At 37.3% G+C, this 18,304-nt stretch overlaps 1 protein-coding gene across 1 annotated transcript; it reads left to right on the forward strand.

Moving 5' to 3' along the window:
* The first annotated feature begins 8,959 nt into the window (after nt 1–8,959).
* On the forward strand, nt 8,960–15,634 carry LOC120254085 (disease resistance protein PIK6-NP-like). Its single transcript, XM_039262230.1, is given in 7 exon segments — nt 8,960–9,074; nt 9,452–9,546; nt 9,705–9,978; nt 10,306–10,408; nt 11,190–11,270; nt 11,376–14,329; nt 14,332–15,634. Coding segments are annotated over 2 exon segments (2,964 nt in total). The 5' UTR covers nt 8,960–9,074; nt 9,452–9,546; nt 9,705–9,978; nt 10,306–10,408; nt 11,190–11,270; nt 11,376–12,601; the 3' UTR covers nt 15,568–15,634.
* The last annotated feature ends 2,670 nt before the right edge of the window (nt 15,635–18,304 follow it).

Below are 18,304 nucleotides of genomic sequence, written 5' to 3' on the forward strand. Positions count from 1 at the left end.
AGTGAAGCCTTTGCTTTCTTCTCCTATCTCCTTCCTCCTTAGCAATGTTTTTCTTGCCTCTCTTTTTGCTGATTGGTTCAAGAGGAGGGATCATAGGCCCCTGATCACTTTTCGGCCAAGCATCTTTATCATGAATAGGGAATAAGGTGTGGCCATATGTGTCCATGTATGTGCTGACTTTGTAGCAGCTGTGGAGATAATTCTCTACCCTATCATTGTTGTAATATATCACTAATATAGCATGGGAGCAGGGCACACCAGTCAACTACCACCTCTTACATGAACAAGTACCCCTAACTTTGTCCACTACAAATTGACTAATAGGACCTAAGACTTGGTATTGATCTCCTCCAGAGCAAGTTGTAGTATACAGGAAACTAGCTTGCTTCAACTTCTCCAACTTTTTCATTATCCTAGGGCAGTGCAATGTTGTGCACTTCTTCATCAAATCCCTTCTTCTTTGAATTCTAACCATTAATTGAGTTCTAATCATCTTATTCATGGTCACAATTCCCTTAGTCCTTGCCTCAAGGATATGACTATTAAAACATTCACACATGTTGTTTAATAGTATATCACACTTGAATTTAGAGTGAAAGTGTGACCTTGACCAATGCCTAGGATCTATATTCTTCATATAGTCATATGCACCAGGGGACATCTCTTTTAGTGTGGCCATAGCCTTTTCAAATGCAAGAATATATGTTGCAGTTGCACAAGCCCAAACTTGATCCCTCACAGCCTTTCCTCCAAAATTTTTCCTAAGGTTTGAATGGATATGTCTAACACAGAACCTATGCTCACTATTTGGAAATAATTCCTCAATAGCAGGTAATAACCCCTAGAAGTGGACATTAATATTTGGCACATCACCAACCCACAAACATAATAAAGACACAAATGGCAGGATCACACATAGAACCAAAACAAAAAAAAGAAACATATGTTAGAAAGATCCAACTAAACATTCCGATGAAGTAATTAATTAATCATAGATCTAACTAAACATTCCAATGAAGTAATTAATTGATCACAGATCCAACTAAACATTCCAATGAGATAATTAATTGATCACAGATAGAACTAAACATTCCAATGAAGTAATTAAACTAATAAACTAATCTAGGGTCAAAATCAACAGTAATTAAAACCTTTAACATTGATTGAACAACTGAAAATATGAATCACATACCATCTAATTAAAGATAAATTTGCATCTTAGAAGCAGTGGTTGATGTAGGAAGGTAATTAAAGTTGGTCAAATCTAATTAAACTGAATACTTAATGATACAATCAATCATTTAATTTTGGAACATGTACACAATATAAAAAAGTAATTACTGCAGATTATAGCTAATAAAAGAAATTGAAATTTAGTTGATTTCAGCATACCTTCTGTCTATCAGACATGAAGGCCCAGTGGTTGCTATTGTTGATATGCATATCCATTGCCAAGTGCTCTAGGAACCACAACCAATTTTCCTTGTTTTCCTTTGCAACTGTTGCCCATGCAATGGGGTAGATGCAATCATTTGCGTATATCCCCACTGCTGTTAAGAGCTGCCCACCATACATACCTTTTAAGAAGCAGCCATCAACAGAGATAACTTGCCTGCATCCTGCCATGAAGCCATTTCTGAGTGGAGCTAAACAGATGTACATGGCCTGGAAAATTCCTGCATCACACTTGAATTTTATGGTTGATCCAGGGTGAGTCCTCAAGAGTTCCAACCTATAATCAAAGAGCCTTGATATTTGTGATTGCTCATCACCATTAATGAGCCTTGACACAAATTGACAAACAAAAGATGAATTTAATTAACAACTGATTATGAATTTGCAAAAAAAAAAAAATTAAATAATCAATATAATAGGGTAAGGTATTCCAACTAACCTAAGTGCAATGCACTTTGCCCTATAAGCCTTCAATCTGCTGATATCAACCTCCTGGTTAGTCTTCATAGCTTGGATAATTCCAGCCACTTTCCAAGTAGGGTCAGCCCTAAATTGCTCTAGGTATGCTTTTGTAATCCACTCAGCATTCACATGTCGGTTGCTATAATCTCTTGCACACTCATGGTTCAGATGCCCTGATTTTATTTGAATTGTGTTACTGTCCTTAACCATAGGGGAAGCCCACAAGTAGAATGGACAATTTTTTTTACAGAAGGCCTTGCATCTTTTCTGTGAATTGGGTCTGAAATTCAGGACATATCTATTTCTAATCCCAAAATTTCTAACAGCTTCTTTGAATTGTTTGAAGGACCTAAACTTCATGCCAATTTTGAATTGGGGATTACTCATGTCACACTCCTCATTAAAATCTGAATAGTTAGGTTTCTTGCTATTTAATTCTTCATCATCTGTGGAGGAGCAAGAATGGAGTTCATCAGATTCGGGGTAATCTGTTTCATAGTCACTCTCATGTCCTGATTTTGGTGGCTCACCACTGACAAAAACCATTGCCCTTTTAGACTGAGTGGTGTGAACTACATCTTCCTCAGATTCATCACGAAAGTCATAATCAGAATCATGAAACAGTAGGTCTTCATCATTCCTACTGCCCTTGTTGCCAATACCTACTAATTGATCCTCCAAATCAGTATCTGATGCACTAATGTCCTCCTCTCCTTCAGCTAGTTCTGGCATTTTTTTTCTCTACATATCTACAATTTTGTTGTCTTACAAGAAGATAAACCTCTCTAGTGCTGCCTACATTAGTTGCCATAGCCAATGCATCCATATCATCTTTAATTTCCCTTAGAGCACTAGGTTCACAACTAACATCCAAAAACCATAATTTGCAATCAGTGACATCTATTTAGAATTCCCTAGCCATACTTAACAATTCAATCCTAGATATCTGATCTGCACAACAAAAGTCAATAAACCCAGGCAACCTTTCTACCATACCAATTGCATAATGCATCTTGATTGTAAACAATTCAGCATCTTCTACTGCCAAACAAACATTCCACAGTTACTCCTTGAGTATGACAAGAAAAAAAGTCCACAATTGCTAACATTCAGCACAAATATATTAAAGAAGGATATATCTTAGAATTCTTAACAGGGAACACCCAATCATACTAAACAACTCAATTAGCACCCAAAGGGCAAGTGAGGTGGGTCATAGCTCAACTAAATACTTTTTCATAGGCATCTCCTATAGAAAATATGGATTTCTTCATCAAATTAAGACTTTCTATAGTTGTTTAGATAAAAATCCAAGCAAAAACCAAATTAAAGAGACAAAGACAGTAAATATGAAGTTCATCACATTAGAATTAATGATTCAATCCCCTTATTTAGTTACATTGTCAGGAAAAGAAAATTTAAAAAAAAAATAATTCAGATTTAGCTTATTTATGGGATATTCATTATGTAATCAATTTTTTAAAAAAAATTCAGATTTAGCTTATTTATGTGATATTCATTATGTAATCAATGAATAGTAATCCTCAAAAGAATAATAATATTGTATTTTTCACAACTAGCATTTCTTGTGATTATCATGGCACATTAAGAAACTAAATAGTTTGTAAAATATACTCTAAGGAGGCCTTACTGTATCCGTTAAAACACTAAATTATTTTTGTTTTCTAGCCCATGTTGTATGTTTACATCTGGTTAATTTCCTAGAACCACACACTAAAAAATCAATGGGATTTGTTACAAGATGTAAGCATAGTAAAGGCTAGGAATCTTATGGTTGACCATCAATATATTTTGTGCAAGACAATCATGGAGGCCTATAAAGCAGTTTATCAGATGAGAATCAGGATGATTATTTGGAAGTTCTTTTAGTCAAGTTCACACATAATCTAGTTTAACAACTGAGATTCTCTAAATAACAAACTAAACCCTAATTAAATTCAACTATATTCTAACCATAAACATGAATAACAACAAATTAAATTATCTTTTGTGTAATTTTTAAAGGTTTCTTTGTCTGGGACCACATTAAAGGGAAACAAATTATTGTCACCAAATGTTCAACAAAGATAGTACAAGAGCATGAGAACAATATATAAAAAACACATATCCACTCCAGATTAAAAACCCCCATTCTAACACCAGCAGTGCTAAGATGAAAACCCTACCCCACATACTTCACATACTTTGTTAAGCCCCCCAACCTGACATAGCACTACTCATACCAGTACAAGCACAACAGCAAATGGAAAAAAAAATCACAAACACTTCAGGGTTTCAAGGGTTTCAACACAAACACTTACAATACTCTGGACCTTCCTCCCCTGCAGGCCGTTTCTCCCAGTTCACTGCCATCAGTGCTTCTGATCGTGCTCCCTTCACTCACAATTGGTTGTTGCAATGCTCCTTTACCTCCTTCAAATTGACCACTGTTTCTCAAGATGAAGACCAAGGGAAAAAGGAGATTAACCCTCGGAGTTATCTTCAAGGACTTACATCTACCCTCGAGAATGGTGATGATGATGTGGGGGCATGGTCTCAAAATGTTGCCCGAGGTGCCTGTCCAATGCTGATGTGGAGTTAGCTGCTGATGTGGAGGTGCCATCAAAGAAGCTGAGGTGGCATTCGTGGAATTCGGTGGACTAATCCGGCTGCCACATCAGCAAAGGGTGCTGGAATTGGGCCAGTGACTAATCGGTGAAATCCAATTAAAATAAAGGGATCAATTTGATTCAAATTAAAATTTGATGACCGTTTTGATACAAATGTAAACTTAAGTGACCTCCCAAAAAATTAAGCCTAAATGGAACTGTTGCACATCTTCTCCATAAAAGATTCTTAGTTTTCACAATCTTCTTAGGTTCCCTGCAAACACAAGACTGCTCTAACATCAATAGATCTACACTGATGTTATAAACTCATTACACGGTTCCCAAAAAAACAAGAGTCACTAAGCCAGTATTCATGTAAGCATACTATACTCAATACCAAACAAAATCAATCAATGGATAACATCCAAGACCTTAAAAAACAGTATTCATGTAAGCATATCTGTACGGACCGTACCCCTAGAATAATAAAAATGCAATCTTTGACAGAAAAGCAGGGTAAGTATCACTGGTGGCCACAAATGTTTCGTAAGTATAACGTTGTGGCCACATACGTTTTTTTGGTAATGATGTGGCCACGAAACTTGTCTCCGGTCACACTCATGGCCACAATTTCTTGTTTGAGGGGTCGCTTTCAGCGAAGGTCTTTGAGGTGGCGTCCGACGTGGATGGCTCTATAATTGGCCACCTCTGCACTTTCGCCGGAAACAACCCCCAAACATGAAATTGTGGTCATGAGTGTCACCGGAGACAAATTTCGTGGCCACATCGTTACAAAAAAAAAATGTATGTGGCCACAACGTTATACTTACGAAACATTTGTGGCCACCAGTGATACTTACCCTAGAAAAGCAAGGTTTGTACCTCAGGATTGAAACCCTTGAATAGGGTTTTACCAGCTACTTCCATTGCTTCTGTCACAACCGATGCTCATAAAACAAGGCTTTCTTTCTTATCAACTTTCTATATAAACAGAGAGTTATAGTGTTCCGCTGGAACTAGAGGTGCAAAAGCCCGGGGCCGTCTTGAAAGCTCGAGACGGCCCGAAAGACCGGTTTGGGTCGTGCTCGGCCGCTGCATCGGCTACGATGCAGTGCTAGGCCATGCCCCGGTGGCTCAAGCACGCGGGCCGACCCTCGAAAGTACGGCCACCACATCGTTATTGCTAGGCTGCTGGCACTACCGACCAATTTTTCTTAATTAATTTAAATATTGGAAAATGACTATTGTAGCCCCTTTAACAACTATAAAACGGCTAGTTTTTAAGGCTATTTTAGACTTTAAAATGTAATTACTTTTTTACCCTTTTTACCAACAATAAATGGCTAGTTCACAAGGGTATTTTGGGAATTAGAAGATTTTAAAAAACCTATAAATACCCTCAAATACTTACATATTTCTCCACACCAAATTACTCATTCTTGTTCTAATCTCTCAATCATTGAAGTCTCCAAGCTCTCTTAGTTCTCAATCTCTTCAAGTTCAAGATTTGAAGTTTGTCAAATTCGGCTCAAGTGTTTCATCAATCCGCAATTTCCCCCACCTTTTCATCAATTCATCAATTCGAATTTTTCAAAAAAATCCACGAATTAAATTTACATCATCAAGGTTGAGGAAACCCTAAACCCTTTTTTTTATTTTTTATAATGGCCGGCTCTCCCAATTTTCCTTTCGATACACCATTTTTTTTTTAATGAAAACAACTCCGAAAATTTTGATGATTCACAACCTGAGCCTGAGCCTGTTACTGAATCCCCTAATATGGGAGCATCTAGTAACAAGCCTCAAACAAGCACAAGAAAAAGAACTTCGGGTGTATGGAAATTTTATAATATTGTTCAAATTCCAAACAAAGGGACTCGTGCCATTTGTAAAAAATGCAAAAAAGATTTTTCTTGTCAAACTTCGGGTGGAACGGGTCATTTGAAAAGGCATGCCGACAAACATACTACTAATCAAAATGATCCTTCCCAAACACAAATTAGTTTTGCAAATTCAAGTATTGGAACTTTTGTTTTTTCCAATGAAAATGCAAGAAAATGGATTGCAAAATTTATTGTTCAAAATGAACAACCTTTTTATCTTGTTGAAAATCTCGCATTTATAAAAATGCAAGTTAAGGGTTTTAATCCGAATTTTAAATCCGTTTCAAGGACTACTATGAGAAAGTATTGTCTTATTATTTATGAAGAATATAAAGAAAAATTAATTTCCGAAATGTCTAAAGGTTTATTTAAAATTTCTCTTACTTCCGATATTTGGTCTTCTCAAAATAATTCCGATTATCTTTGTGTTACCGCTCATTATATTGATAATAATTGGACTTTTGCAAAAACGTATTTTTGAGTTTTTATTGAGTTAGAATACCAACATACCGCATGTAATATTGCGGTTACATCATGCGTACTATCAATGAGTACAAAATTGAGAAATTTGTATTTTCAATCACTCTTGACAATGCTTCGGCAAATAATTGTGCCGTTGATATGTTACAATTGCATTTAGAGCCTATGTTTTCCGGAAATTTTTTTCATCATTGTATATGCCATATATTAAATTTATGTGTTAGAGATGGTTTAAAAATTATTGATCCTCATATTCGTAAAGTTAGAGGAGCTATCTTATATGCAACAAAAGCTTCTTCACGAAGGCATGAATTCAAAAGATTTTGTAGGCAAATGGGGAAAAAATATAAAAAATTTATTTCCGATGTTCCTCATAGGTGGAATTCAACGTATAATATGTTGAATTGTGCTTATGATTACAAAGATATTCTTACAATGTATTGCCGTGAGTTTTTTCCCGACCTTGGAATTACTAATTATGATTGGGAAGTTTGCTATATGATAAAGGAGTTTTTGGAAATTTTTAATTCCGCAACTAATTTTTTTTCCGGTATTTATTATCCTACTACTTTTATGACTATTTCTCATTTATATTACATTAGTGAAATTTTTGCAAAATATAGATGTGATCCTAATTTTGCTCCCATTGTTGCTCCTATGGAATTAAAATTTAAAAAATATTTTGCAAAAATCAACCCTCTTCCCGTTTTATCTATGTTTCTTGATCCCCGTTTTAAAATTGATGGTACTTTTTGTATGCTTGATTCTTATGATGAAAACATGGGACTTGATCATTCAATTTTCAAAGATGAATATCGCTCTTTGCTTGATGATATGTATAATGAATATAACCATACATATGGAAATCGATCGAGCTTCTACTTTTTGCAGTGAGATTTTTGAAAATTCTTCTACACTTTCCAAAACTAAATCTCCGGCCGATCTTATAAATATGATTAGAAGAAAATCTACAAGTGCTTCTTCTTCTTCTTCTTCTTCTAGCACTAGTTCTTTGCATGAATTAAATCTTTTTAAATAATAATTTTAATGATTTTCTTACTCATCGAAGAAATTAATAACTTTTAATATTTTTCTCGTGGTGGAAACAACAAGAACATAACTATCCCGTGCTAGCCGCCATGGCACGCGTGATCTACTAGCTCCACCGATGTCTGCATGAGCGTCGAGTCTTGTTTTAGTGCAGGAAAAAGGGTACTCGAAGATAAGAGGAGCCGCATGAACTAAGACAAAGTGCAAATGTGCATATGTCTCGAAGGATTGGTTAGAAGCGTAAGATAGGTTACATGAACAACAAATACATGGAGAAGGTAGTGATACTGGGAGAGGCCTTACACCATCCGAGGCGCTCAACTTCAACCCGTGTTGATGAAGAAATAGATTAATCAAAATGAAGTTTGAAGTTTTGTAATTTTCTAAATTGTTTTCAAGTTTGTCATTTTCTAAATTGTTTCAAGTTTGTAATTTTCTAAGTTGTTTTCATAGTATAAATGACAATTTTTTTCCTATATCTATTTGTAATTTATTTTTTTAGTTTATCTCTATTTTTTCAATGTAATTTTATTTTCTAATATTATGTTAAATTTTAAAAAATTGTATTTTTTGTATTCATGTAAATTTAAATTTTATGCATATTTTTAATTATTTTTTCTATAGTCTTCATGTGTTGTACATTTTTTACAATCAAGAAACTTATATTTTATGATAATTAGATTTTTCTTAAAAATTTCCTTAACTTTTAGTATTTTTAAAGTATTTTATATAATTTTTACAAATTTTACAATACTTTTAAAGAATTTATAATTTAAAATAAAAAAGGTGGGCCACCGGGCCCGGCCCAGCCCAGCTGGCTTGGGCCGTGCCACAGGCTGGGCTGACCCCCTGTACGGTGGGCCGTGCCGGGCTGGGCCGGCCCATCTTGCAACTCTAGCTGGAACCATCTTAAGTCCTCCAAGATTGGGGATTTTCACGTAATTAGAGGTGATATAGAAGGGCAGTATCGTCATATCACTGTTGAAGAAAGCCATTTCCCTACCTTTTATGCGCTAGGGTTTTTCAGAGCCCAACTCCATTCCTGATCTTTGGGACAAGCTTCATGGCGTCAATGGCGATGAAAACACTCTGCTCGCACGTCTCTTTCCATTGGAATCAACCTCTTTTTCTTCAGGTATTCTTTTAACTATTTATTTATATATTTGGGTGCTGATTTTGTGAGAATTGGGAACCAAATTTGGTGTTCTATGAGCTTCAGTTCCCATGATTGTTTCCTTATATTATGAAAAAAAAAGAGGATTTTTTTAATATACTATCAGGTTATCCAATTTCAGTTCAGTATGAAGAGCGTCCTTGCATTTATTTATTTATTTTTTTAAATTTATGCTTGATTCTTGAAATGTGTTCTAGAGACAATGAGTTATAGTTATTTGAGTCTTTAAGATTATGTAAGTGAATTCATTATTAACCTTAAAGAGTATCATGAGCAAACATTCTAAGGTGACTATCAATTGCAAGTGAGATTTGTTTATTTGTGTATTCGGGTTTTAGGTGATGCTTACAAGGCAAGCAGACAACCAGTTTCCATTTAAGATGACCGCACACCATCTCACTCTCCATGCTGCTTCTGGAGTTCATTTTGGAAGGTGAGTTCACCTTTCGGTTCCTCTGTTGTGGATCATCTTTTTTTCGATTTAGTGTCTTATTTGCTATTACTTGTAGGGAAAATATATATTGGTTCAGAATGATTTGAAATTGATTTAAAAACTGATGTTTTGTTTTCCCTGGTGAATCGCAAGTTCAGACTATCAATACCGTATGGAAGAAATTGCAGGCATATGTTCGGCCTGTTTTTGCTGTTGGGTCAGGTGAATTTCATATTGAAACAAAGGCTTGAGGTTGTAATTAGAGGTAATTTGCATTTGCTACAACAAGTTCAACCAAGCTGTTCTGGCTATCATCGCCTTTTCGTGAGTTTAAGGTTATGAAGCATCAATTTCTGATCAAAAGAAGGATGACATATATGGAGGTGATGTGAAGATAGTCATTGTCTTGTGATGATGATTATTAAGTTTTAGGTGAGCCCATATCTTGGTTTGGTAGTTTTTAGTAATTGCGATCTTCTGAGTGAGCATATGGATTTATTCATCTATTCTTAATCAAAATGGTGCTTAACCTTTTGGAGTGAATTATTAACTTCCTATCTCACTCACGGAAAGTGAGGTGCAGGGTAATTCCCACTGTTTGCTTCTTTACCGCTAATCAGAGATATAATTCATATAATGTAGATTCACTAAGAAACAAAATTCATCACTGTTTTGGCCATGTCAACAATTGTTTATTGTGAAGTTATACATTGGATTTTAGCGATATGTGCAGCCTTGCTCACAAGTTTCCTGTACTAGGTAGGAGTGGGCTTGAGTGGAGAGCAAACACAGGAGGCTTTTGATGACGTTCTAATGAATATGGCTCGCATGGCACCACCTATTCTGGGGTTTCAAAGAGGAGGTAAACCTGAAATATCAGTGTGAAAAATTTATATATCCATCTGGTGTCTTTTTTATTTAACCACGCACACTATGACCAACTCCATTGTTCCATGCTTTCTTCACGTCTTTTCTATCCATCTGAATTCACTAACTCCGGCAATTTTTCTGCTGCATATTCTTTGGAAGACTAATGTAAAAACTTCAAATGTCAGCAATTTTTCTTTTTCTGTTCGTCACTAACTTTTTTTTTTTCAAGTATACAATTAATTTTGTTTCTTTAGCTTTGTGGTGCCTCTGAATTGGAAGAATATTTTATCATCTTCCTAACTTTCATTTGTTTACAAGCGTCGACCCAGTGAAAAGAGATCGGAAAGGATGAGGATGTCATTGAATTTGAGATAGTCTAGTGCATAGCATTCTTTTAGATAAAAGCCTAAAGGCTAAACTACTATGAAAGACAAAAGAGAGCGATAAAAAAAGAAGTCCAGTTCTCGTGGCCACCTCCTTAAACCAGCGAGGCTGGTCCATGCCTTGATGGAACAACAACAAGGCCAGGTTGTGAAAGGTGAAGTTTGCTTAACTATCTGCCACAACATTGCAATTCCGGTGAATTGCTTCCAGACGAGGCATAGAAAAATATAGCCTAGTGCATAGTATTATTTTGTTCCTTTTTTCAGACAGCTGATTTCACAGCATATGTATTATCTTCCCTTTTTCCAACCTTTTTCAGGCCTGATGCGGTGATTATTATAAAACTTCTGATATTGAGTGTCTTTGGATACGTTTGACGTTTGCCGTAGGTTCCTAGGAGCTTTCTCTTGCAAATACTTTGGAAAGATCAAGTAATCAAATTCCTTATAGAAGAAATTGTCAGCATAACTGTAGGTGATTTCGTGAAGAAGGCATGTCCTTTTAGATTCACTTCATATTATATATCTTCTCATTGTCTAAATCTTGAAAGCTAATTCAAGTCCTTTCATGATCAGGAAAATTTGGAGGTAAAGAATCAATTGAAGACAACACAAACTGCAGAGGAGCTTGAATCAACATTCACCCCTGGAAGCGACTTCAGTTTCAATGCTACTATGGAGCTGTTACAAACAGATAGTGGAGCAACAAACGCAAGCTCTACGTTGTCATGTACTTCCAGAGGGAGATTTGATGCTTGCTTAGCTTGGTGCACACTTGCATTGTTACAATTCATTTCTCTGGTATTACAACATTCATTTCACCTCAAAACTTCCTCGTTATTATGGTTACTTGTTCAGTATCTTATCTCTTCCTTGGAAACTTTAGATTGAATGACTGATAGGCTATTAAATTTTTTAAAGAAAATACTAAATAGTCCTCAATTTTTTTTTTCCCAAAGCGAACTATTTCAAAGAATGGTTTTTGTAAGAATGATCTGGCATTTTATATTTTTCAGTGTTCTGGTACCAAAAAGAGATTGTTTATCCATACCTATTTCTTTATGATAATGATCCTTTTTTTTTTTGGGTGGTGTGTTATGCCTTCAGCATCAATTACAGGTTATCTCCCTGTTATTTTGCTAGATGAACAGCAATACAATTCATAAATAATAAATCAGTGAATGAATTCAATGTTGGTAATCAAACTCAATAGGGGCGTTGAATCCACATGGTAGAAACACAGCTTGAAAAGCAGAGGGATTAAGTTATTATTTCACAGAATATCTTGCTTAACCACAATCCTCAGCTCATTTATTTGTATGTTTTACCATTTATAAAGTTTTTAAAAGCAAAATGAACTGGCATGATCAACGTCTTTGACACACATCCTATTATTTTTAGCAATTCTGTTTTGACCGATGAGTTCAAATTAAATTTTGCCTGTGAATTGTCCTTGGATCTGATCATTTGGCTTTTAATTATAGAGGGCGTCTATTGTTTCTATAAAGCAGTGAGATCGAGTTGCTTGAGAATCATGTGTTTACATCTGGATTTCAATGGCTAGATAAACTAGAGTTTTATGTTTTTGCTTTGTTCAACACAAAAGCAAGAAAGTAATGCCAGGGAACAAAGCAAGTCCTCCACTTTGCTTGAGAATGATGATGAGAATTGATGCGTTAAAGGTAGCAGCATCAAGCCTCTCTTTTGCTTTATACTAACTTGAAGCCAAGGCAAAGAACTTTGGAATGCCTATATATATATTCATCTGAAGTGTGAAGAGGAGAGATGCAAGCATTGCGAAGATGGAAGCAGCAGCTCTGGGTCTAGCCGGGAATGCGGTGGGCATTCTCTTGCCAAAGCTTCAAGAAACCTTCTCGTCAATCCTCAAAGTGCGGGACAATGCCCGCTTCATCAAGGATGAATTGGAGAGCATGAATGCATTCCTCGTAATGAATGCTGCCATGGGTCAATACACCGATGATGATCTTGAGCTCAATGTCTGGATGAGCCAAGTGAGAGGCATTGCCTACGACATCGAGGACTGGGCAGAGGAGTTCACTTGGCGTCTATGCCAGCCTCATTGGCATGGGATCGGTAGTTGCTTTCCTGATGTGGTCCGCTTCACCAAAGACTTGGTAGCAAGAGTCAAGATCGCCAATAATGTCCACGGGCTCAAGGGAAGAGTCCTTGAGGTGGGTGAGAGAAGCAAACGCTATGGTTTGCGGGGACGAACAACACAAGAACCTACAAGCTCTTCAATCATTGCTCCGGTGGCTCGTATGCAACATGACCCACGCTTGGGCGCCCACTTGACTGATGATGCGATGCTTGTTGGCATGGATGGGCCAAGGAACACGCTCATGGATTGGCTAATTCCAGGAGATGGCTCCATACTGAGAATCATCTCTGTGGTAGGCATGGGTGGACTAGGCAAGACCACTCTTGTCAAAAAGCTCTATGAAAATCGACAAGTGATGGAGCATTTCCACCGCAGTGCGTGGATCACTGTTTCACAAACCTTTTCATTGAAGGTGCTCTTGAGAGACATGATCAACCAGCTACTGGGTTCACAAGTGTTTTCTGCTGAAATGACAGAGGGTCAACTTGTTCAGCAACTTCGGGATGAACTGATGAAGTTGAATACAAGTTACGTGATAGTTCTTGATGATGTTTGGTCCTTGAATGCATGGTTGAGTTTCTTTCCAGCATTACCTGATAATAGTTTAGGAAGTAGAATAATTGTGACAACCCGAAATCTAGATGTCGCATCTTTTTGCTCTCAAGAGTCTGGTCATGTCTATCATTTAAAACCACTCTGTCCTGAAAATTCTTGGCTCCTCTTCTGCAAGAAAGCCTTCCCACGCCATTATAGTAATTGTCCACCTACCTTTACACATTTATCTAAAGAAATCTTGGGCAAATGTGATGGGTTGCCATTAGCCATTGTGACCATCGGTGGTGTTTTAGCTAGTAAGCCTTTATTAGAGTCAGAATGCCAGAAATTACATGATCATTTGGGCACCTCAATTATGTCTCACCAAGGTCTTGATGCCATGACCCGAATATTATCTTTTAGCTACTATGATCTACCGTACTATCTCAAGCCACTTTTCTTGTACCTGGCCATATTTCCTGAGGACTACCAAATCAGACGCAAACGCTTGTTGAGGCGGTGGATCGCTGAAGGACTGGTGCATGCGACACGAGACATGTCAACCGAAGAAGTTGCAGAATGGTACTTTAAGGAGTTGATGGATAGAAGCATGATCTTATCCTCAATCATCAATGGTGACACCACGGTTCACTCATGTCATATCCATGATATTATGCTTGAGTTCACTCTCAACATGTCTGAGAAAGACAATCTAGTTTCTATCATCACCAGGAAACAACAACCACCAGCACCAGCACCAGCACCGCAAACTCAAGATGTGCGCGAAGCTCGTCATCTAGCACTGCATCAACATTCCCTACCGGCAAACATTCATAAGAACAAAAAATTAGAGCATGTTCGATCATTAACAGTATTCTCTCTGAAGGTATAGTATCACTCAAGAACACAAGCCGAATGAAGCTGCTACGAGTGCTTGATCTAGAGGGTTGTCATCTTTCTGAAGTCGATGGAGACCTTGAAGTCATCGGCCAGTTCACTCTTCTCAGGTACCTTAACTTGAGGAACACCTCTATCAGATCATTACCAAAAGCCTTAGCGAAGTTGCAGAATCTTGAAACACTGGATCTCAGATGGACAAAAGTGACAGAGATTCCTCCCCATATCACCAAACTTCACAAGTTGGAGTATCTCAGTGTTGGAGGGTTTGAGCGAGATCCTTCTGGCGCATCATTAACATGCCACGGCGCTGAGTTGCCAGCTGAAGGGATGACAGCTTTGAAAGCTCTGAAAACACTGAGCATGGTGAGCTTCAAAACGAACCCAAGGGAGTTGGGTGAGATGACCCAACTAACAAAGTTGGGAGCGAAAGATATCACCACACCAGAGAATGCAATGGCCTTTGTCGAGACACTTGATAAGCTCAGTGACCAGCTACGCGCACTGAAGGTCAGTTGGAATTGTGATGTTCCGTTCTTGGAGGAGGTGTCTCAACCTCCTGTTCATCTTAAAAGTCTCTGGTTATCAGGCATAATGATTACTTGTAAGCTGCCAACATGGATCGCATCTTTGGATCGTGTTTCAAAAATGGCTTTAGCTCACACTGAACTCGATGAAGAGGGCATGCAAGTGCTGCAGAGGTTGCCATGCCTGAAGGAGCTTGTGCTGTTTGAGAACTCATATTTGAATCATGAATTGCGTTTCCTTGCAGGATATTTTCCTGTGCTCAAGTTGTTGCAAATTGATAGCTTGTCTCATCTAACAGAGTTCATCTTTCATGGTGGTGGACTTCAACTTGAGATTATAGAGATTCTTGCTACCGCAGGGACGACATATATGTTCCATGGAAGTCACAAACCTTACCCTTGGCCCAAGGAAACATGCACTGTAATAACTGTTGTTGCCAGATTGTCCACGTCCCCCAATCCCCTTCAGTTGAGACGCTACACTCAACAGCTGGGTGGGCCAGCCTATGTCCCCATGACTGGTTTTCCCAAGTTTGATAAAAGTGTTTGTATTCGTCTCCGGCACCGAACAATGGGTTGCTCAAATTTTCTTTTAGAGTCAAACGGGGACTTGAGCGTGGGCTGTGATTTGCCTCCCGAATGTTGTGATTTTCCATCGAGCATCGAATTGATGGTGTATGATGCTATGTAAGGCATACACAGTTTAGTTGAAAATTTTAAATAAAACTATGCAAAATAAACTGAAATGTTTTATGGTACATTCCGTGATTTATATGAGTATTTTATAGGATTGCATGACATGAGATTTATTAATTCAGTTTAATTTTAAAAATATATTCTGGTTATACATATAGTTGGATTCTAATTGTCACATGTGGCGTCTGACTTAGTAAATCCATAGGAGATAATAAAATGATTAAAACTGGTGCATCATCGTACCTATATGTCCTTTAACACACCTTTGTGTTGCGATGCTTGTCGTTTTTGTAAAATAAATAAATAAATAAATAAATATTTTTTCTATAATATCATGTTCCAAAAGCAGTGTAAGCAAAACCAAAGGTGACAATAGAATGAAACTAAAATGAAAGAAAACGAATTTGAGAGAACAAGCAAAGATGCTTTGTTTGTCTCATACAATTTTAAATCAAGATTTCGTTGGATGGGTTTCCTGTAGCTGAATTACCACATTGAAGCTGAACTTTTTCCCGGGTATGAATATTGCTTCAAGCTTTTTGAAACTTGCTCAACTCTAAGATCATTGGTGACCATGAGACCTTCCTGTGGAAATGAGAGAGTAGGATAAATGATTATAAGATAATTAACTGTTGGTCAATTTATACCTTTTCCACGAATTCGGCGACAGTGGAGTGGTAATTTTTTTTTTTTTTTTGATAGACTGAAAGTTGACTTTAGAAGGCCCTAGAATTTGCAGGAGAATGTTTTTCGGGATCTACGGTAAAAAAGGCTTATCCAGATTTCATTAAGGTTAGAAGTATTACATAACCAAACGAAATTGCGAAGAATGAAAAAAATCCTTTTTTTATTCGAATTACAATGAAGTTTGGTATTGATGGAAATATTTTAACTTCTCTTCCCAACTTCATGTAGACATTACCAAATTCATTTGCGGAATAATTTTCCATATATCGACATTATGATTCAGGAACATCTAAAAACACCAGTCATTTTGAACAGCAAACCGATTAACTTAAAACTCAGGATATCTCACGCTTATCTCCACTGTCTTTCAATCCAGATGTTCAATGTAGACATGAAATTAATTATCAGAACCAAGGGAGTTTTCCAATTGCGTTTCCTAGGAAATTAAGGTTTGTATGCCTAGAACGATCACAATCTCTTTGACATTGATCTCTTTTGAAATAAACTTCAAACACTTGAAATAGCAAAATACTTGGCAACCTCAGAAAACATGAAAAAATCTTACTAAGGTAGAATACTTACATATGGAATTTTCCCTGAATTGCACCAGTAATCCACCATTCATAGAGGATATAAACCAGTAGGAGAAAGTCTTAATCAATAGAAGTAATAAATTGGAGTAGGACAGCGGAAGTTTTCGTGCTCACTCACTCACGTGAGCTCGGATTGATGCTGGAAGCACACAACCCAACAAAGAATATGAAGAGAACACTCAATGATTATTCAAAAATTTTTCGCCCCAAAAATCCATTACAATGCATTCTTAAATTGATAATAATGTAAACTAATGACAAAACAATCAATGCATAAGTAAATAGGAAAGAATGCTAAATTTGCATGGAATCCTCGTGCATGGAAAGTCTTCCTCCAAATCATTCTTGCATGGAAAGCACATGCATGGAAAGTATCCACATGCATGAGAGTGATTTTATTTCAATCAATCACTGGTTGGTTGTGTGATTGATTCCACCTGTATGATTGGTTCCACGTCATTCCCCCTCATTTGGAAAGGGCTCGTCCACGAGTCCGTATCAGGATACAACGACTCATCAGGAGAGTGATATTCAACTAAATCAACAACATTGAATGTACGTGAAATAGCAAACTCCTCCGGAAGGTCAACTATATAAGCGTTGTCATTAATCTTCTTCAAAATCCGGCAAGGACCAACCTTCTTTGGCTTTAACTTGTTGTAAGTGCCAGTAGGAAAATGCTCTTTTCGTAAGTGCACCATCACAACGTCACCTGCGTTAAATGTCTTCAGTCAACGATGTTGATCATTCTTCTCCTTGTATGCGGCATTTGAAGCTTCGAGTTTGTGCTTAACTTCAGTTTGAATAGGCTTGATCTTTTCCGCTAGGTGCTCAGCTGCGACACTATAGCATGGTATCTTAGGTAAGGGAACCAAGTCCAACGTATGCATCGGGGGTCGTTGGTACACTATCGCAAACGATATTTTTCCCATCGACCTGGTCATCATATTGTTATACGCAAATTCTGCTGAAGGTAAGGAGAGATCCCATTGTTTGGGACGGTCACTACAAAGACAACGAATGATGTTTTCCAAGATTTTGTTGACGACTTCCGTTTGACCATCCGTTTGAGGATGAAAAGAACTGTTATATTGGAGATTGGTCTTGAAGAGCCTCCATAAGGTTCGCCAGAAGTGAGATAAAAATTTAGTGTCTCGATCGGAAGTGATTGTTTTGGGTACACCATGTAGACGCATGATCTCCCGGAAAAACAGGCTAGCAATGTGAGAGGCATCAGAAGTCTTCTTGCATGGGATGAAATGAGCCATTTTGAAGAATCGATCAACTATCACAAACACAGAATCACAACCTCTCTGGGTACGTGGTAAACCAAGGACAAAGTCCATTGTTATGTCTTCCCATGGAGTAGCTGGGACCGGAAGAGGAGTGTATAATCCAGTGTTTTGGGCTTGAGGGTAATTTTTTTGGGTGAGTACCAAACTTTGCTTTGTT

This window comes from Dioscorea cayenensis, unplaced genomic scaffold, assembly GCF_009730915.1.
Source record: "Dioscorea cayenensis subsp. rotundata cultivar TDr96_F1 unplaced genomic scaffold, TDr96_F1_v2_PseudoChromosome.rev07_lg8_w22 25.fasta BLBR01000338.1, whole genome shotgun sequence".
Taxonomy (NCBI): domain Eukaryota; kingdom Viridiplantae; phylum Streptophyta; class Magnoliopsida; order Dioscoreales; family Dioscoreaceae; genus Dioscorea; species Dioscorea cayenensis.